This window comes from Clinocottus analis, unplaced genomic scaffold, assembly GCF_023055335.1.
Source record: "Clinocottus analis isolate CAN_PGR_092001 unplaced genomic scaffold, fCliAna1.0.p SCAF_20, whole genome shotgun sequence".
In the NCBI taxonomy this organism is placed as follows: Eukaryota; Metazoa; Chordata; class Actinopteri; order Perciformes; family Cottidae; genus Clinocottus; species Clinocottus analis.
In genome coordinates, this window is record NW_027175932.1 from 16214133 (window position 1) to 16235820 (window position 21688).

Here is a 21688-nt window from a genome sequence, read left to right on the forward strand (position 1 = left end):
GGATCAGCTTGGGTCTCTCCTCTCTGCTGCTGCAGAACCAAACACGTTCTCCAAGACAACAGAACGTCTCCGATAACACCGAGAAAAGTCTCGAGATTTATCACTAGTCACTTTTGACAAAAAAAGACTCCTAGAGGGTTTGGAAAGATGTAGCGAGAAAGTCTCCACCTTGGCACACTGGCTGCTTCCATTTGTCATATTTATGTGGAAACAAAACATGAAATACAAAAGTTTCCCCACAATTAATAAATCCCTGTTGGAACATGACAATGACGCCAGTGGCGGCCGGCCCAGACAGGGCAACGGGGCTTTGCCCCACCCACCTTGAGCCACCAAAATATATATATATATATATATATATATATATATATATATATATATATATATATATATATATATATAAATTATGAATTCGAAAAAATATAATTATATGATTACATTATACAAATTGTCACTATTTGTGTTGTTGAGCTTTTCCTGCTTCTCTCCTCTGCTAGTGCACGTCTCTGCTGCTAGTGGACGTCTCTGCTGCTAGTGGACGTCTGCTAGTGCACGTCTCTGCTGCTAGTGCACGTCTCTGCTGCTAGTGCACGTCTCTGCTGCTAGTGCACGTCTGCTAGTGCACGTCTCTGCTGCTAGTGGACGTCTCTGCTGCTAGTGCACGTCTCTGCTGCTAGTGGACGTCTCTGCTGCTAGTGGACGTCTGCTAGTGCACGTCTGTGCTGCTAGTGCACGTCTGCTAGTGCACGTCTCTGCTGCTAGTGGACGTCTGCTAGTGCACGTCTCTGCTGCTAGTGCACGTCTGCTAGTGGACGTCAGCTAGTGCACGTCTGCTAGTGCACGTCTCTGCTGCTAGTGCACGTCTGCTAGTGCACGTCTCTGCTGCTAGTGCACGTCTCTGCTGCTAGTGCACGTCTGCTAGTGCACGTCTCTGCTGCTAGTGCACGTCTCTGCTGCTAGTGCACGTCTGCTAGTGCACGTCTGTGCTGCTAGTGCACGTCTGCTCGTGCACGTCTCTGCTGCTAGTGCACGTCTCTGCTGCTAGTGCACATCTCTGCTGCTAGTGCACGTCTGCTCGTGCACGTCTCTGCTGCTCGTGCACGTCTCTGCTGCTACTCAGGACTTACTGATGGCCGCTTTCCCACAGAGGTTTATGTGCGTCTGGTGAGTGACATGCTGATTATGTTACTGTTTTTGTTCATTTACAGAGTATTTAATCATAAACTAGCCACAGTGTTGTTGCTGCTGCTGCACCTGGGGGTGCTGGTGCTTCTACCCGCGGCCTCTCCTTGGAGAGAGGTTGAGAGGCATTTCCTCCACTGTCATGCGCCGTGACGGCTCTAGGTCGGCTTGGAAAGGTTCGGGCTGAAGGTGGCACGCCGGCTCCGGCTGCGTGCTTTAGGTCCCGTGCCCGGACCTCGCCGCTGCCCGGGGCCGTGGATGATGTGTTTACTGTACTTCTCCCCCACCGGGAGGGACGCGGTCCCGGCTCTGCTGAACGGGGCGCTGTGTCCTGAGTGCCGCGTTGTGTAAAGGGCGTCAGCGGTCTGCGGCGATGTCGGCAACCCACCCGACCTGTCTTTAAACACGGACCAAGGAGTCTAACGCATGTGCGAGTCAGAGGGATCTGAAACGCTATTGCGCAATAACAGTGAGGTGTGGCGCGTGACGCGCATCACGCACTTTGCTCAATGGCAAAGTGTCTCTCTCTTTCTCTCTCTCTCTCTCTCTCTATATATATAAAATTGTATTAATAAGTGTTGGAATACGTGTTAAATATTTAACTCAAATAGTAATGTGTGATGCCTCTTTTGCATTGAATCATATGGGGATGTTTGCTGAAATTGGTTGGCTGGTCCTACCCAAAAAAAAATCCACCAGCCCACTGAATGACGCCATGACGCGTTCTGAGTGTCTTCGTTGGAGATGAGCCAGTTCTGTGCAAAATCGTCTGCTGGCGATTGGTGCGCGATGCATGCTGGGTAGCAATGGTGTCAAAAGTATTCACATTCATTACTGAAGTAGAAGTATAGATACTAGGATTTAGAAATGCTTTTGTAAAAGTAGAAGAATCAACTCAAGCTTTTTACTTAAGTAAAAGTATAAAAGTACTGGGTTTCAAAACTACTTATAAGTAAAAAAGTAAAAGTAATGTAAGGGGATTTTTTTTCCATTCAGGACAAATTCTTCAGCTGGTCTCAGGGGCCTATAGTGCACTACCCCACCTCCCCCAAAACAATCATTTTTCTAAAGGCCACAATGACTATAATGTTGTATTAAAATGGTATATTGAAAAATGTGGGATGCACTAGGCTACCTGTTTCAGCTGCATATATGCCCATTGAAAATGATCCCATTTTATTACAATGCAATACATTAAAGTACCATATGTGTACTACTGAGCATTAACATGCATTTCATGGAGCGGAAGACATGATAATAACTAGTTGCCTATAAGTATTGTAATATGTATGTTGAAAAAAGTCCATACAAGCCATATCTCACGGCAAAAAACAGTCCTAGGCGCGTTGGTTCCTCTTTAGACTCCCGCTAAGGAGCGCACCTGTAAACCTATCCGCTGCATAGACATCCTATTTACCTCAAACAGACAGTCGCGGGAGAAACTCACGCGACCGGGGAACCGCCGGCAGAGAGGAGCAGAGAGACGGAGGTATCGGGCTCTCAAGTCTCACGCATTGAACGTGACTGTCCCTCCCGGCACAACAGCTATTCGGCGCCGCGTATTTCTCGTCGCGCGCACCCCCCCTCGAGTGCTCGAGTTCTCCGAGACGACATATTTGCAATCGGCTTCTCTGCTGTCCTTGCTGGAGAGTGACGTGATTGTAACGGTTGATTTGTGTCATGTTCAGGTGCATCGCGTAAAAAACCAATAGGGTGTCGGATGGTATATACTTCTCATCCATCCCCAATCAAATTCACTCTATCCGGATGGCGCGATTTATCTGGCTAGCTAGCCGGAATGAAAAACAAACCAAAATGAAATAGTAACGAGGCTATTTTTTAAAAAGTAGGGAGTAGAAAGTACAGATATTTGCGTGAAAATGTAAGTAGTAGAAGTAAAAAGTAGTCTGAAAAATAAATACTCCAGTAAAGTATAGATACTCAAAATTCCTACCTAAGTAGAGTAACGAAGTATTTGTACTTTGTTACTTAACACCTCTGCTGGGTAGATAGGTGTCCGCCTTGCTCTGACGTCATGCACACGTGGTCAACGATAATCTCACAAGAGCAAGGTGCTGCAGGTTTCAGCCCAGACGCTGCAGCTGCTCTCCACCGACTGCGTGGCCCAGTGCATGATGGGAAACGCCTGCTGTCTCCACATCAGAGAGCTGATTGGCTCTTAGATCTGACAGCAAACACCACGTGTTGTAGAAACATCTTATATGTGTAGTTGTATTACTTCACGCTCCATTGTTGACTATTAGTCTTGGGTTTAATGTAAAGACATTTTGTGTGGTTGATAATAATAAATATTATCCATCCCGATCTGTAAACTAAAAGAAGACTACAAATCAGAACTATCAGGAAGTCACTGTTTCTGTGACTTCCTGTGTGTACTTTGAAGTCTAAAACTGTCCGACTTGATCTCAGGTAGTGATGTGTCGTTCGTGAACGATTCGTTCAAAATGAAGGAATCCTTACAAGGACTTAAGAGTCTTCTCAAAAAAAGATTTGTTCACGTTCTCGTGGCCGCGCATCAGGACTCGCATCGGCTCAGCCAAGGAAACAGAAATGATTCGTTGAATGCAGGTCACGTGAAAAAGGATCCAAAGACTCATACAAAGACCGGGTCGGGAAATGAACCCATCACTTCTGTTTCCTAGTACTGAGCCTATGCAGGTCAGATGAACGGAAGCGGAGGTGAACTCGAAGACGAGTCAGGAGTCCGGACCGAGTCTTCAGATCAATGATCCGTTCTTCTGAAGAACAAAACTTTGATCCAAAGACTCGGCAGGACTCGTTCGTCTGATGAACGAGTCGGCTCAGCTCTGGCAGCAGCTGAACATTATGATTCCTTCACTTGAGTGGGTCTTGGTTCAGATCTCTGGATCACTTCTCACGTGACCTGCAATGGCTCAGAAAAGGAAACAGAAAGAATTTGATTACTTCGCATTTTTTGTACTTTACTTACAGTTCAGCGTAATTGTTTGCCGTGATAATTAAATAGTAGTGTGATAATAAATGAGTCTTTTCAAATAATCCAAACTGTCACAATAGTTCTCAGTTCTTAATGAAGCCTCCAGCAGAGAAGCAGCTCTCATGCACGAGCCTGTCTGCGTGTTGCACCACGTGTCGCAACCGGATGTTGTCGGGGTCTTGGCCGGTGTTCTGCAGGTAGCTCGGTCACCTGTTGAAGCGAAACACCGGCAGGCTATATAAGGACACGGGCTGACGTCAGCGAGCCCTCTGCGATTTAAACATCACGGTTGGAGAAGGCGCGAGCACTTCCAGCGCGGTCACAGAATCTTCAGCGCGGTCACAGAGGCTCCAGCGCGTGCACAGAGAGGCTCCAGCGCGTGCACAGAGAGGCTCCAGCGCAGTCACAGAGGCTCCAGCGCGGTCACAGAGGCTCCAGCGCGTGCACAGAGAGGCTCCAGCGCGTGCACAGACAGGCTCCAGCGCAGTCACAGAGGCTCCAGCGCGGTCACAGAGGCTCCAGCGCGGTCACAGAGGCTCCAGCGCGTGCACAGAGGCTCCAGCGCGTGCACAGAGGCTCCAGCGCAGTCACAGGGGCTCCAGCACGTGCACACAGAGGCTCCAGCGCGGTCACAGGGGCTCCAGCACGTGCACACAGAGGCTCCAGCGCGGTCACAGGGGCTCCAGCGCGGTCACAGGGGCTCCAGCGCGGTCACAGAGGCTCCAGCGCGTGCACGAGAGGCTCCAGCGCGTGCACGAGAGGCTCCAGCGCGTGCACGAGAGGCTCCAGCGCGGTCACAGAGAAGCTCCAGCAAGTGCACAGACACAGGTGAGGCAGTTGTCAGGTGATTACACCTGAAATAAATCAAACGTGTAGCGAAAGTAAGCGTTAGAAAACCAGACACAAGTGTGGGTTGGGTCAGGAGACATTCCATCCTGCTGCAGGAGCTCAGCTGAGTGCTGGTCTACTTCCTGCTTCAGCCAGGAGGGAGGCCTGCTGTGTGTCCAGAGCAATGGCTGCTCGGTGACGTGTCCCTGAGCTCCAGCTGAGGAAACGGCATCTGTTCTCTGTGGATGGCTTTTAGTTTTGAACCATCATGCGTCCCTTTCCTTCCAGGAGAGCACCATGGTGCAGCTTCCTCCTTCCCCTCCCTCTGAGAGCTCAGAAGAGGGGCAGGAAGGACCAGAGCGCCCCCTGCTGGGCTCACTCGATGGGCCTCACGGCCTGCAGCTCAGCCCGGAGACCTCCACGGTCTACTACGGCTACGAGTCCTACGTAGAAGACGGGCTCATCTGCCTCAAGCACAAAGTCCGCAATTTGGAGAAAAAGAAGGTAGGGTGGTAAATGGACTGTACTCTTTATTCTTCTCTTTACGTCATCTTGACTAGTCTTCTGACCACTCAAAGTGTCTTCACACTACATCACATCATCCACACATTTCACACTGATGGAGGAGCTACATGAAGGTACCACCTGTCCATCAGGACTAACATTCACACTGATGGAGGAGCTACATGAAGGTACCACCTGTCCATCAGGACTAACATTCACACTGATGGGAGGAGCTTGACTTGTGTATCCACAGCTGAGACTGAAAGACTACAAGAGGAGGCTGAACCGGGGTGAGGAACTGAACAAGGATCAGAAGGTGAGACGAGGCTCCTTCTTAAACGTATTGGTAACAACCAACAGGACATTGTGCTAGTTTTTGTTGATTTTGTCTTTGTTTCTAGGAGGCTGTAGAAAAGTACGAGGAGGTGCTGCATAATCTGGCCTTTGCACGGGAGCTGCACCAAAGCCTGGATGTGTTGACGCAGGATGTGAGTGGTGGCAGGAGGACGTGTGTTGGGCTCGAGGTCCAGTAGAGTCGCTGCAGGAGGACGTGTGTTGGGCTCGAGGTCCAGTAGAGTCGCTGCAGGAGGACGTGTGTTGGGCTCGAGGTCCAGTAGAGTCGCTGCAGGAGGACGTGTGTTGGGCTCGAGGTCCAGTAGAGTCGCTGCAGGAGGACGTGTGTTGGGCTCGAGGTCCAGTAGAGTCGCTGCAGGAGGACGTGTGTTGGGCTCGAGGTCCAGTAGAGTCGCTGCAGGAGGACGCGTGTTGGGCTCGAGGTCCAGTAGAGTCGCTGCAGGAGGACGTGTGTTGGGCTCGAGGTCCAGTAGAGTCGCTGCAGGAGGACGTGTGTTGGGCTCGAGGTCCAGTAGAGTCGCTGCAGGAGGACGTGTGTTGGGCTCGAGGTCCAGTAGAGTCGCTGCAGGAGGACGTGTGTTGGGCTCGAGGTCCCTGAAGCTTTTCCCTGAAGGAAAGCAGGATGCAATTTCTCTTAACGGTGCCACTTTGAATTGTGATGCCGTAGTATCGTCTCCCTTTTTTTAAAATGTCATCTGTTATTGTGGAAGTGTCAGGAAGAATATGAATTGACCAACAACTACGTTGGATACGTTGTTGACAATTTTCTTACGATTGTAATTCAAATGCTTGTTACTTTAAGATGAACCTGGTGTTTTTAGCATGTGAGGCCTGCCGCTGACATTACCGGATGAAACCATCAGCTACGAGGCTCAGATTGGGCACAGCACCTGAATAACAGTTATTAACCTCCTGCAATCACGGGGACATCTCCTTTTCCTTCAAATATAGAATACAAGTGAAACCATCAATTAAAAGCGTTAAATTATATTCAGGGTTGGACAGATCCAACCTGGTTAATGGTTACATTTAGTACCATCTTAACAGGATGGCGTGATGGTGGTTTCTAAAGTCAAACTGCAAAGTTTGACTGAAAGAATAATTGTTAGTTAAAGCTGGTAACGCACACTGACGACCCGTTTAAATAGTTTGATGTTGACCAGCGCAGTGCCAAATGAAGTTTTGCTTATGAATTTTACCGTCCAATATTCAGTAAAGTATGAAATCGTTTCTGCTTTTCAAGTTGCACAAAAATGACTGAGGAGAGCAACTTCAACATTAGCAGCATCGCTAATGGCTACACGATGATGCGTTCAGGCTCTGATCGGTGACTGAGTGAGAAGGAGAAGGAGATGTTTACACAACATGTTTACACGAGCTAAGCAGCTTAAAATGCATCTTTAAAACTAATGACAGTTTAGTTAAAATAAAATCTTATTTCCTTAGCATTTTGTGCTTTTATGAAGTAAAACCCTAAAAATGAGAATAAGGAAGAACTTTTAGAATGTGATGACTGTTGGTGTGAACCGCCGCTCAAGCTAACCGCCGCTCAAGCTAACCGCCGCTCAAGCTAACATGAGAATTACAAACTTTCCTTTTGTGCTGATGTGTAGTTTGTCTTTTGGAAGTCTGGGCCTTGTTCATGCAGCGGTGCTGACGGTTCCTCTGCAGCTGCTGACAGCCCAGAAGGAGGCCGTGAGGAAGCAGCAGGCGGTGAAGGAGGCGAGCGAGAGGAGGCGTCTGAGCACGGTGCTCCAGATGCAGCACCTCCTCCTCTGCATGCAGCAGCAGCCCGTGAGGAGAGACCTGCTGCAGGGACGCCACCGGGCGCCGCTCCTCTCGGCCCAGCGGCTGCAGGGCCTGAGCCGGCTCGCCGCCCTGCTGGGCTACAGGAGGGACGCCGCCCTGAGGTGAGCTCATTTACACAGCGGAGAACGAGAGACCAATGACGAGCGTGCAAACTCCTTGATGTGCAAGTTCTCTGTTTGTTAGCCTAGTCTGGAAAGAGGTGGCCGGACCAACGATACCGGGCACAGAGCGCTGACAGGGCGTCCAGTGCGCTGGGCAGTCTCACTGGTTTCTCAGTGCCATCCCATAAACGCCCACACAGTGTTGAACGAGGGCATCATCTAGACCTCAACAGCTTGAGCCTGTGAGGACTCTTCAGAGTTCAGGGTGCAGAGCTCCATTTGCTCTGAGCTCTCTACCTCCTCCGCTGGCAGCAATAGGATCGTTTGGACTAAGCAACACATTTAGTTGTATATTGTGCGTGGCCACCATGTTGGCTCTGTGGCTCAGTGCGGGGCTTTCTGGCCCGCTCTAACTGGTTGTATGAACAGCTCTAGATGATGAGCTCTATCCAGAGGTGAGAGGCATTTCTGCTTCACAATACATGTGAAACCATGAGTGCAACAGGAGACAACATAGCAACACAATCATAGTGTCTAGTAAAAGTGAAATGTCCTTTCTCGTCTTTTGGCTACTCAAAGCGCTCCGACAGGACGACATCAGCCACCTGGACTCTAAGAGCCGGGGCTCGAGCCCACGGATCATCCCATTGAGGGACGAGCCCGCAATATATATGTAGTCGTGTTGCTGCACATCATGTAAAAAGCACAAGTGTTGTGGTCACATGGTCCAGGCTCAGCGATGACCTCATCTGTTCAGTCTGCAGGAGCAGATGGAGGCGGCGGCTCTGGCCTACCTGGACCTGCTGGAGGGGAAAGAGCAGCCGGTAGCTGGATCCACATGTGAGTACAACATGCAGCCACTTTCACCTCATTTTGATATTGCATGTTCATGATCTGTGAGGGTTGCCGTGGTTACTGTGCACGGACCTTCAGCTGCTAAAATGTTTCTAATATTAGGACATTTTTCAATAAACGTCTGAGACTTCAGAACCAAATGCAGTTCACGCACAACGTGTGCGTGTGCGTGTGTGTGTGTGTGTCAATTTCAGGTCATTATTTCTAGACATTGTGTTACTTTTCGGTGCTGCTGGCGTTGTCGCCCTGTGGCATGGTGAAGCATCTCGATCTCATTTCCAGGACCAAGGCGACGCATGATATTGCGCAACACATTTTGGCTGACTTTATTTAATTGAACAATAGTTGTTGTTTGTGTGCTTGCTATCGGATCATCTGATGGTTGTGAGTCTTGCTGAGCGGTAAGCGGCATTAGTGTGTAGCATATGTGTGTATTATTGAGCCATTAATATTCCTTTCGACAAATGTATTCAAAGTATAAAACTTTAATTTTATAAGCCACATAGTGCATGTTTCCTACATGAATATCGACATCATTCCTTCACAGCCTACAGATCTTCTCCACATGGTTGTTGACTCAATCCCCCCACTTTAAAAAATAAATAAATCTTGATTTAAAGTTTCTTTCACCTGCAAAATGGGCGTATGGGTAAACTGAGGTTTATTAAAACGTATCCAGATGTTAGAGAATCCAACTCATTTGTCACCACTGACTGTTCCAACAGGACTCTCAGACCTGATGAACTGTGGACTTACTGAAAACAGCCCTTGGAAATGTCTGACGGGTTCAGGCAAAGGAAGTGGTTTAGAGTGATGACGGACGAGTTGTTTGCTTGTTTACAACCTGTCTGACTGCAGTAATTCCTCTTATGATTATTGTAATAACCAAGCTGGAGACATTAAAGCAACTGGTTTCCCTTTTCATTGACTCCTCGTTTCAGTTAAGCTTTTCAAAGAGGAGCTTAGCAGGCTGCTGACCTGCGAGTACTTCACTGCTCCAGAGGTCATCCAGAGGTCGACTGGCTGCTGCAGTAAGATGAGCCTCCTTACGTTTGTCTCCTCACTGGTGGGGTAACGGATCAGATACCTGGAGGATGAAGTTTCATATATTATTGAAACGAGTGATACCCATAAACTTGTCTGATTTGTGACTTTCTTTCCGTTTAATTTCCTCCCGGCAGCTCCATCGAAGTCAAAACCAAAGGAAGTTTCTGATGAGGTAAGACTGATTATCAATGGTCTCTCTTTCTTTCTTTCTTACATACACCACTTCAAAGTAAAAGCACGTACATAAACCACTTCAAAATGAAAGCAGTGTTGTATTTCATTCATAGCTGCATCTTAATTATTTATGTTTCATGTTTGATTGACCTCACGCGGGCCGGACTGGGAGAGCTGTAAGACATCAGGTCTGAACTACACCTGGAGAGATTTAAAGAGCAGCACATGTGTGCAGTGATAAGCCCACTGCAAAACAACAACATGCAGTTAACGCATGGATAACTAACTACGTTAATGGATTGAGAAGTTAACAAATTAACTTTCCCAGTTCAAATTTTTTCAAAATAAGTTCTAGGTTTTTTGAGGGCTGTAACTCTCAACCCGTATCGTAAGACAGTATGCATATCGTCTTCACCTTCTCTCTTCCTAGTGACACCATTATTACGAACTGAGATACCTCTTCACCCAGAGGTACTAGCCTCAAGTCTTCCCCCAGAGGTACTAGCCTCAAGTCTTCCCCCAGAGGTACTAGCCTCAAGTCTTCCCCCAGAGGTACCAGCCTCAAGTCTTCCCCCAGAGGTACCAGCCTCAAGTCTTCCCCCAGAGGTACCAGCCTCAAGTCTTCCCCCAGAGGTACCAGCCTCAAGTCTTCCCCCAGAGGTACCAGCCTCAAGTCTTCCCCCAGAGGTACCAGCCTCAAGTCTTCCCCCAGAGGTACCAGCCTCAAGTCTTCCCCCAGAGGTACCAGCCTCAAGTCTTCCCCCAGAGGTACCAGCCTCAAGTCTTCCCCCAGAGGTACCAGCCTCAAGTCTTCCCCCAGAGGTACCAGCCTCAAGTCTTCCCCCAGAGGTACCAGCCTCAAGTCTTCCCCCAGAGGTACCAGCCTCAAGTCTTCCCCCAGAGGTACCAGCCTCAAGTCTTCCCCCAGAGGTACCAGCCTCAAGTCTTCCCCCAGAGGTACCAGCCTCAAGTCTTCCCCCAGAGGTACCAGCCTCAAGTCTTCCCCCAGAGGTACCAGCCTCAAGTCTTCCCCCAGAGGTACCAGCCTCAAGTCTTCCCCCAGAGGTACCAGCCTCAAGTCTTCCCCCAGAGGTACCAGCCTCAAGTCTTCCCCCAGAGGTACCAGCCTCAAGTCTTCCCCCAGAGGTACCAGCCTCAAGTCTTCCCCCAGAGGTACCAGCCTCAAGTCTTCCCCCAGAGGTACCAGCCTCAAGTCTTCCCCCAGAGGTACCAGCCTCAAGTCTTCCCCCAGAGGTACCAGCCTCAAGTCTCTTTGGTAGATTCAGTCGTCTCTTCTGTATCTCACGGTGGATGGGAAGGTGTAAACTGTTTTAAGAACCAGAATACTTTGTTTGGTTTCAGTCACTTATAAATGGTAAGGCTGAGTTTTATTAAAGTTGATTCACTAAATATGCTTAAGTCCTGGTACAATCCCTATTCAGATCTGGTGATTCCTTGCATTGTCTCTGGTCATCAGCTCTTGTACCCCAGATGCACTTAACCAATCCTCTTCTTCAAGGGTCAATCCTAGATCCTGTCTTAAGGTCAACCACTGGGGTTTGTTGCCTAGTATGGTAACACTGTCTGCTGTGTCTTATTACACTGGAGAGCATTTTATAAGATTATAAAACACAGCCGCTAATAGCATCCTATGCCTAGGGTTATGGTCTTAATTAAAACAGTATGTATGGTTATACTAAAAAGATAAAAGGTACATGTTATAATGGTTATACGTTTTTACTTTCATATTTTTCCACGGTCTCAACAATAACTGTTTAAAAGTGGCGGCCCCTCCTCTCTACCTCCCGCTTCATGGATGGTGGTTATCTGGATGGTAGTCCATGCGTAAACTACTCGTATGAATAGTGAATAGTTTCTGGGACAGGAAATATATTTCTGAGCTATACAAAATAAACTGAAGAGAGTGAAATGTTTCAGTGCAGTAGGTTTTAACCCGAGTAAAGCCCATGGTCAACTGATGCTCTGTTGGTGATGTGGCAGTTTGTTAACGGACTGAACCAGAGTGGAGCGCAGACTGCTGCTCCTCAGGACTGGAAGGCGGCCTTCCAAACCACACGGCAGCGGGAGCCTCCTGACTGCTGGGATGTGGAGTTTTCAGATGGCCCTGGCTCACTCCAAGCTGCAGTCCACAAAGCATGGAGAGGAGCTGCCGCCCTCATCCCCAAGGACCAAGGCGCCAGCAAGAAACAATACCTGGCCTCCAATAAGGTGAGGTCATCGATCCCTCAGCTATTGGAGTCGTGGTCACTGGCTGGTCTCAACCGTTGCCGTGAATGCGCTTCCCTTGTCCACCAACATGTATGCATGTTGCGTAGCTTGATGCAGTTGAACATCAAATGTGTCAAAGTTGTCACTTTAAGGTTTAAAAGCTTTTAATGTAATGCCTGAATGGATCCAAACTCTAGTCCAGCTAATTGAGACATGTGGTGGTCTTGTTTGCTGTGCTCATATCTATCCAACCAATGGATTGATTGCCAGTATAAACAAGACTTTAAATGCATAACTCTTGAAGTATTAGCATCTAAGTATACTTTACAGAAAGTAATCGTTCATAATATTCCGACTTCTGATGGTTGGTAACGTTCCTCCACTGGAGCACAGCGTTGTTACCTTATGCTCAGAGGTCTTCCTACATCTAGTCTTTAATGTTGCTCTTCTCAATATATCCTCCTGGTCACGTGTCCTCTATTGTCCGCCTGGTCACGTGTCCTCTATTGTCCTCCTGGTCACGTGTCCTCTATTGTCCGCCTGGTCACGTGTCCTCTATTGTCCGCCTGGTCACGTGTCCTCTATTGTCCGCCTGGTCACGTGACCTCTATTGTCCACCTGGTCACGTGTCCTCTATTGTCCGCCTGGTCACGTGTCCTCTATTGTCCGCCTGGTCACGTGTCCTCTATTGTCGTCCTGGACACATGACATCCATTGTCCTCCTGGTCACGTGACCTCTATTGTCCTTCTGGTCGGATCCTCCTCTGTTGTGCTCCTGGCTTCCCTTTTTCTCCCCTTAAAAGCCTTTTTGGTGAGAGTTTTTTTTCTGTTCTGATGGGACAGAGAAAAGCTGGAGAGCGTTGTGATTTCGTGAGGCCATTGTTCAGACTGTTATTATTGAAGAATGGTGCCCACACAATAATTAATACATAAACTACAATACAAAAAGTGTTTTGTTTAAAATGTACAGACATCTCTCTGTAAATAAGCGACTGGTGTTGTTCCCCTCAGGCCGCTCGCATGGGCATGCCAGTGGAGGTCTTCAGCGCTTCACAAGCCTTACCCAAAGACCCGGTCTTGAGGAAGCAGCACCTCGAGGACTTCATGACAAAGATCCACGGCTCCTGTAGTTTCATGCAGGTGCCGTCTGACCATTTGCGTACCATTATGGTATCGACCAGCACATGATCTATGGTTTGAATATTTACTCAAGTTGGCTATGTTGACGGTTTTCCTATGATCCCGTCTGGTTTTAGGACTCTCTTCTGGACGATGACGTCTCCCCTACCAACGACCATCAACGACTGAAGAGGCGGCCGTCTGGGTCTCCATGGCCTCTGGGTAACCTGGAACAAGCCAACAGCTTTGTAGTTATGATTGTAATGGTGCATGAAAACCATATTGCATACTCTTAATCGGCTGATAGAGTTTACTGTGAATGGAACTGGGGTTAAGGGGTCAGGGTCCACCGGCAATTGGTCGAAAGATAAGAAGGAAACCCCAACTTGTCTGCTGAGGAAGAGTATGGGCGTTTATATTGTGTCTCTGTTGGGTCACTTGGCTTCACTGACGTTGGCTTTTCTGGATGACCAGGATCACTCAACGTGTTCCAACTCATTCCAACAAGCTGGATGTGCATAAAACAATAACCATGTGCACTTTAGCACAGGGATCCTCATGTTTTATAACAGTGTGTGTGTGTGTGTGTGTGTGTGTGTGTGTGTGTGTGTGTGTGTGTGTGTGTGTGTGTGTGTGTGTGTGTGTGTGTGTGTGTGTGTGTGTGTGTGTGTGTGTGTGTGTGTGTGTGTGTGTGTGTTCATGCGTAACGTTGCTGCAAAGGGAGCGCTGCCTTCAGATGGCGGTTGGACTCATCAAATGCAGCAACTCCACAGATTAATTCTCATTCAGAACTAAGTTTGAAATGTTTCCCTCATTCGGTCGGGCTGTTAACTTGTCACTGGTTTCACCGTCATTAGAGGTTGTGTGGACTGTATTCATTGATTTAATAAGATTAAATCCTTTCATTTACCTGAATTTAATTGGCTCTGAATTGGTCATCGAATCCCTTTGTGCTTTATTTACTCATTTATTTCTGTCTGTCAAAACAAAGTTTAGTTGTTTTGCCAGATTATTTTATATACAAATTTTGCAATAACTTTTTTTTTTAAAGGGAAGATGTTAATTTAAAGAGGCCTGTCTTATTTTTTTGTATACTACTTATTACCAAGATAATGGATAGCTGTAGTAATGTACTATGACATTTTTCTTCTTGTTGTACCTCCTACTAACTAGGTCACACCGACTTGAGAAGCCCAGTCGCTGTCCTGTCCAAAGCAATGCATGTGAGTTGTCATATCTTTCTCCTTGTGATAAGCCTGTGATCTCACTTGGACTTGTCATCACCTCATCCTCTCCTCCACCAGTCCACCCCACTGCCCGCCCGGCTGCTGGAGCCCAACCCCAGTCTGACCGATGAGGATCAGTGCCTGGAGCTCTGCGACCTGAAGCTTTCCTCAACAACCCGACCTCAGGTAAGTCTGTTGCATCTTGGAGCCATTTTTCTTTGCAGTAAAATGCTTTTTTTGTGACTCATCTTTCTTGGTGTTCCACAGATCCCATTTACTGAGTCGAGGAAGCAGTCCTCCTCTAATGGGGTGCCATCTTGTCCCTCCACCCCCCCTCAGGGACTAACACTCTCTACACCCCCCACCAGGCGAACTGCCTATTTTCACAACATGCAGCCAGTAAGTTTTAGTGTCGATCATCCAGAGACCAAGAACCAACTAGTGGCTGAGGACGTGTTGAAGTTGAAGGCATCATTAGAAGTCGGCAAGCCTAATTGTAATTCATTTATTATTATACTACAACTTTCCAAAGTTGCTGTAATCACCCCTTAAATTTCCCTGAGTTGTGGAAAAATCCTTAAGACCTGAATTAAGCTGCAGCTATACTTCAACAAATTCTTCCTACAGCATAAATCACTTTTTTTTTTTTTAATTGTCAGGACGATCTAAAGACCTTCAATATGATAAATTGCAAAGCTGTCGGAGGCTGAAAATGGTAATGTTTTGCTCAGCAGCATAGCAGTTTGGGCATAAACCCTGAAAGCTGACAAAGCGGCGCTCCGCATGGCCAGTACTGGCCGGCTGCAGAGTGCTGTGGATTGACACAATTCAACAGGAAGTAACCTGTGCAATGACTCCTCCCACCAGTGTCTCAAACAAACGGTTTTGTGGAGGCATCGTTTGACTCTTCAGCAAATGGTCTTTTATGAAAGGGGCGGGTCTAAAGTTTAAGAGGCAGGTATAGTGCAGACAAATGAAACGGGACCGCTCTGTGGTAGACATTGTGAGAGACATCATTGCACTCTGCAAAGGGTTCATGAGTTATGGAAATGATGGTTATTCAGTGGAGTATTTAAGAAGTAAATGACATGCCTGAGGAATGTGGACAAAGCAAGAATGAGTTCCTCTGTGGAATGCGTGGCACTTTCAAATATCATATTACAGATGTTGTAGCATGCTCCATGTCTATGTGGCGCTAGACAGGGCTCAACATCACCACTTGCCCACAGCAAAAAATATTAGCAAGTGGAACGCCTCATGCAGTCCAATCTTTAGCAGGGGCCAATAACCAGTCCAACAGGAGATCGGCATTAATGCTTTAGTTTCTAGTGTAAATGGTGCTAGAAGAGAAAAGCTCTGAACAAGTAGTCTTCCAACCACTTAAAGTGCTTCAACACGACATGTCATCATTGACACACTGATGGAGGAGCTACATGAAGGTACCACCTGTCCATCAGGACTAACATTCACACTGATGGAGGAGCTACATGAAGGTACCACCTGTCCATCAGGACTAACATTCACACTGATGGAGGAGCTACATGAAGATACCACCTGTCCATCAGGACTAACATTCACACTGATGGAGGAGCTACATGAAGATACCACCTGTCCATCAGGACTAACTAGCATTCACACTGATGGAGGAGCTACATGAAGATACCACCTGTCCATCAGGACTAACATTCACACTGATGGAGGAGCTATATGAAGATACCACCTGTCCATCAGGACTAACTAGCATTCACACTGATGGAGGAGCTACATGAAGGTACCACCTGCCCTGGGACTGTCTAAAGTTTCTTTGATTTTCTTCTCACTGCAGGGCTTCAAGGTGACGGTCTCCTTGCCTCCAAATGGGGAATTGAACTACAAACCAGACTTTGTTCTTGGTAAGCCCAGGTGCAGCATTGCCAGTACCCAAACACCACCTGAGTTTGCTCCCTCAGAAGACGAACCCCAGATGAGTAAGTTGATTAATTGAATTGTTCCAAACATTTCAACAGGGACCAAGTGGCTTATTGTCTCAGACTGGTTTTGTGCTGCTTCATCTTTCTAGTGTACCAGTCCGACTACACAGTGGGTAACGGTGGAGCGATCTTCCTGTCCCCTGGCCAGTCAGGTGGAAGTGTAGGTCGTCCCAGCGACTCGTACCACACCAGAGGATCAGTGGGAGGTATGGCACTGGCACAACGCCTTCGCCTTTCTGGTTGGCATCCAGGTGTCTATGCTCAGCTTTTCTTTTCCTCTCGTCGTTTCCACCCCTGCATTTTCTGCCTTTACATTTGCTTGAGCAGGTGTCGTAGGCTAGCTTTGTCACATCCTGGCTAAAGCCCGGGCTCAAATGAATGAGGTAGTTCTGAAGCTCCTCCCTGATGTCTCCGTAGGAGGACCCTTCAGGCCCCAGACCGACCTCAGGGACGCTGGCCCTCGCTATGCTGCCAGAGTAAGTCCATGTTCTCTGTAGTGGTCTTGACTCTGAGGCACTACTATGACTATGGGAAAATATGAGTCAGTGCTAGAGTAGGGTCCACTTTCAATCCAATGATCAGTGGTTCGATCCCAGCTCCATGTTGATGTGTCCTTGGACAAGTGGAGATTTGCCCTTGCAAGCTTTTCCTACCATGTGAATGTCAGCTACTCCTGATGGGAGGCGGCACCTCGCTGTATGACGGGGTGGAGGATGACAAGTTGTCTCTGCTTCAGGAGACCACTGTTATCATACGACCTGCAATACAGACGCCTGAGAACATGTCTCAAGTTACCTGGAGGACGAGCTTAGAAAAATGTTCTCACTCCTACGCGTCTTTCAGCAGTTTGTCCAATTATTTTACAGGGAAATTAACTGAGATATTTGATTGGCTTCCACCGTCAAAAAGCAATTGATCACAAGTGATTCGTGAAAAATGTACAAACACAACTGCAAAGGTGCAACCTGGGGGTATTCCAGAAAGCGGGTTATGTGGAAACTCAGAGTAAGTTAACCCTGAGATCAGGGAAACTCTGAGTCAATCACCATGGTAACAGACTCTGTGAACATAACCTGCTCGCTGGCTTTCTACGAGAAACCAGAGTTTCTACCTGTCTCCTCCCACATGAAGAAAGCTGCTAGACATGGATTGCCCATTCCTACCAGATCCGATTGACATCGAAGCCTTAAAATGCTTCACGTCGCGAGAGTCTCCCGACCCAGATTAGATGTTTTATTATTTCCAGAGGAATATCTGTTAGAAAGCTACCGCTGTTCCTCTGGACGTGCACTTACATCAGAGCTAATTTTATGCATCGCGCTACGTTTTTTTGCAAACGGTTGTTTTCTTTACAACATCGGGGATGCAGAGCACTTTGGAAAGGCAACAGTTTGTAGAGCTGTGAGGAAAAGTAACCTCAATACTTTAATTAGTATTTTAATGTGTGTTGGTGTCGCCACAGCGTCACATTTTAAAAGACTGCAATAGGTAGAAACTAAAAATGTGGAAGTGTCTCCTATGTGGGGTATTAAGTGAGAAAACGTGTAAAAACAACATTTTATTAGGGGATTAATTTACTATTTCAAGTAGCCACTGAATTAATATTTACTTTGTTTAATAGCCTAAGTCAATTATAAAAAAATGAATTAAAATTAACGTCAGACGCAATCATAGCATAGCAATATATGCCTTACCTTTTTTGAAGAATGTTTATATATTTCATTTTTAGCTGCTGGCAGGTGCTTTTTACCCTGTTGGATTGCACCTACATGTTCATCAGATTTCATTCCTACTTATATTCATAACTGTAGGCTGCTACGATCTTACGGTTAAATGTTAAGTTGATGGAATAGTACATTCAGACTTCGGCGTTGACTCTGCAGCAGTCTTTTTGCCGTCTCTCTCTCCTTCGCTGCTGCAACTGTTTGGCCTTTGCGGTGAAATACGTGCTCATATTCACCTGCAGAAGGACCTGCAACTCCATCGCTGTCAAATATGTTGCTCTGTTATTTTCCTTTGTCATGGTGACTCGTGATATCGGGGCTCCATTGATGATGCTTTTTATAATACTCATGCACGCGCTTAACTCAGGGTGAACATACTCAGAGTTGATTGAACTAACGCAGATCAGCTGTTCTGGAACCGGAGACTCAGAGTTTCTTATCTCAGAGTAAGTCAACTCAGAGTTCAGGGATAAACTCAGAGTTTGTTGAACCTCCTTTCTGGAATACCCCCACGATGTCTTCAGTGGAAACACACCCAACGACAAACAGGACTGATCTTTTCAACAGTGTCCGACTCCATCAGACTGCTGAGCCTGAATACCAACTATCATTTGAATCCTGTTCATGATTCCATATTCTAAGTGAAAGGATAGTTCTAGTTTAGTACCACCTACCTATTCCTAACTGTAATAATGACCTTAAGCTCACTATTGGTTTTGTATCGGCCGTTAAATCTGCTTTGTCTTGACATCGAACAGGTAAGTCCTGTAGCGTTGCATGTCACGGACAACCAAAAATCAATAACAAATGAGCATAAGCACAATGCTTGCTCGCTGTATTGTGATATAATTCCTCTGCATTCTTGCTGCTAAAGTTGTTTTTGTTTTTCAGAACTCTGGATATCAACACAGCTACAGATACGGAGGAGCGAGGCGTAACTCGAGTGGTGCGTCTCTCTTTGGCATCAAACACTTGTTGTTTATCCCCAGAGGATGCTTGTTGGAAGGGATGGATTAGACGTTGATACATTACATGAGCTATATCATTACTTTTATCAGTACTGGATCTTAATGCTGATGGTTTCTTATGGGAAAATAAATCAAAGCTGCCCTGGTAACTGGAGGACTAAATCTGACATCAGGAAGGGAATGGTGCTTGGCACATTGTCAGCAGACATTTTGCAGAAACGTCTGAGTGCTGTCAGTCTCTGTCTCTCACGGTGTGTCTGTCTGTCTGTCTGTCTGTCACGGTGTGTCTGTCTGTCTGTCACGGTGTGTCTGTCTGTCTGTCACGGTGTGTCTGTCTGTCTGTCACGGTGTGTCTGTCTGTCTGTCACTGTCTGTCTGTCACGGTGTGTCTGTCTGTCTGTCACTGTCTGTCTGTCACGGTGTGTCTGTCTGTCTGTCACGGTCTGTCTGTCTGTCACAGTGTGTGTCTGTCTCTGTCTGTCACAGTGTGTGTCTGTCACAGTGTGCGTCTGTCTCTGTCTGTCACAGTGTGTGTCTGTCACAGTGTGCGTCTGTCTCTGTCTGTCACAGTGTGTGTCTGTCTCTGTCTGTCACAGTGTGTGTCTGTCTCTGTCTGTCACAGTGTGTGTGTCTGTCTCTGTCTGTCACAGTGTGTGTGTCTGTCAGTGTCTCTGCAGAACAGTGTTAACAATATCCTGACAGCCAAATGCAGAACAGTTGAGGGCCTTTCAAGTTGTGGGCCGTCCAGCACTTGCTGGACGGCCCACAACTTGACCATAGACAAAAGGAGTGGCTTGTCCCTCACAGGGACCCGTACTCCTGAACAGACTGTTATGTTGTCTTTCAGAGACTCAGGAAGCCTCAGAGTTCAGGAGGTCTTTAGACTCTGGAGGTCAGAAGGTCTTTCTTTCCAGCAGCAGTTAGATATTTTTTAATGAACACTTTTTTTAGATGTGGTTTTTGATTTAGCATCTTTCTGACGTCTGTCATGTTTTATATGGCATTTTGTTTCTTGTCGGCTTGAGTTTCCTCGCTGGGGATTAATAGTTTTTTAATCAAAATGAACGCATTGGAATCATTAAATAATAATGAACATGAAGGAACAGGTCCACTCTGACTCGTATCATTGATTCATATTTACCAATTATTTTTGCCTTTTATTTATTCATTAAATTTGGTTCAACACTTTAATAACTTTCTGGCATTAAAGTCTTCATATTTGGAAATGTATTGATTTCAACTAACTGTTGTGGAGATCCCACTGAAGAAGAAAGCTGGTCAATCTCAGCTTTCAGCTAAGGAGATTCAACCTCTCCGTGAGGAGTCTTAAAAGGAGTGGTCCGCCACTGGGTTACCTGCCCGCTTGCCCTCGGTCCATATGGTCTGAGCCACAAGACAAAGTCTTTACGATGAGCATGCTTTTCTTTGTGACTCTGCAGCAGCCTGGAGTGACTCTTCACAGGTGAGCACACCGGACCGAGAGGCAGCTTTTACCATTGTGGACTCGGGTCATGGGGATTCCCTGTCGGTCTCCACTGTGGAGGTCCCTCTGACTCCCCAGGGCCACCATCACACCCTGCTTCCCATGCAACTCCACCCGCTCTCCCAGCCACTAAGAGTGGCCTTCAACGCCTCGCGCACTGCCAACTTCGCCCCTGGAAATCTGGACCAGCCCATCGTGTTTGAGGAGCTGCACAGCAACGTAGGGGAGATGTACGACCCCCACATTGGCCGCTTCACCTGTCCCGTCAATGGAACGTATGTCTTCATCTTCCACATCCTGAAGCTCGCCATCAACGTGCCCCTCTACATTAACCTCATGCGCAACGAAGAGGTCATGGTGTCTGCGTATGCCAACGATGGAGCCCCAGATCATGAGACGGCCAGCAACCACGCCATCCTGCCGCTCTTCCAAGGAGACCAGGTGTGGCTCCGTCTGCATCGTGGGGCCATCTATGGCAGCACTTGGAAGTACAGTACTTTCTCTGGCTTCCTGCTGTACCAGGACTGAACTTTAGTCCAACAAACGGCTCGTCTGCCATTACCGGATGTGATTCAACTGACATTTCAGTATTGTGAGTACTTGATATAAAGGACATGTATTTGATTCCCCATGAATGTGTTCGTGGTGGTGGTGGTGCTCCCTGCAACTAACAGAGTGAAACTGATAAAATGTCGCCTTGCTGTAAATCGACCACAGCGTATCGCTTGTTCAGGTCACTGACTTTGGTGAGAACTCTAATGTAATGTTGTAAATTTGTGCCTTGTTTCCTGAACAGCCTTAGATAGCTGATCGGATGTTAAATGTCTAATGAACTGGAATTGGCTGATTCACCTAATGTATTCTAGTTGACTAACAGCATCTCACTTGTTGCGTTCAGTCTCCACAGGTCGGGTTTTGGGTGGTGGGTGTGGTGTTGAACACTTAAGGCCAAATTGATTCACTGGACTACTATTGGATGGAGATGGTCAATTGATGTGCCTAAATAAAAAGAGCAGTGACTTGGTGCTTAATCTTGGTGGGGTAATGTTTGTGTCATGAATTACAGATGGGTATTTTTTGTTTAAGTTCGACATGCAGCTGCCCAACAAACACTGTCCGTAGCTTTCCAAGAGCTTTA

At 47.2% G+C, this 21688-nt stretch overlaps 1 protein-coding gene across 1 annotated transcript; it reads left to right on the forward strand.

Moving 5' to 3' along the window:
• Window positions 1-5284: 5284 nt before the first annotated feature.
• caprin2 (caprin family member 2) lies at window positions 5285-21397 on the forward strand. The gene is made up of 18 exons (XM_068587046.1): window positions 5285-5491; window positions 5745-5807; window positions 5893-5979; window positions 7517-7755; window positions 8513-8595; window positions 9552-9641; window positions 9792-9829; window positions 11833-12060; window positions 13072-13200; window positions 13317-13401; window positions 14353-14402; window positions 14484-14591; window positions 14673-14804; window positions 16231-16372; window positions 16465-16626; window positions 16793-16851; window positions 18991-19045; window positions 20507-21397. Exons 1-18 carry the CDS (start codon window positions 5285-5287, stop codon window positions 21076-21078), a joined length of 2529 nt encoding a protein of 842 aa, XP_068443147.1. The 3' UTR covers window positions 21079-21397.
• Window positions 21398-21688: the final 291 nt, after the last annotated feature.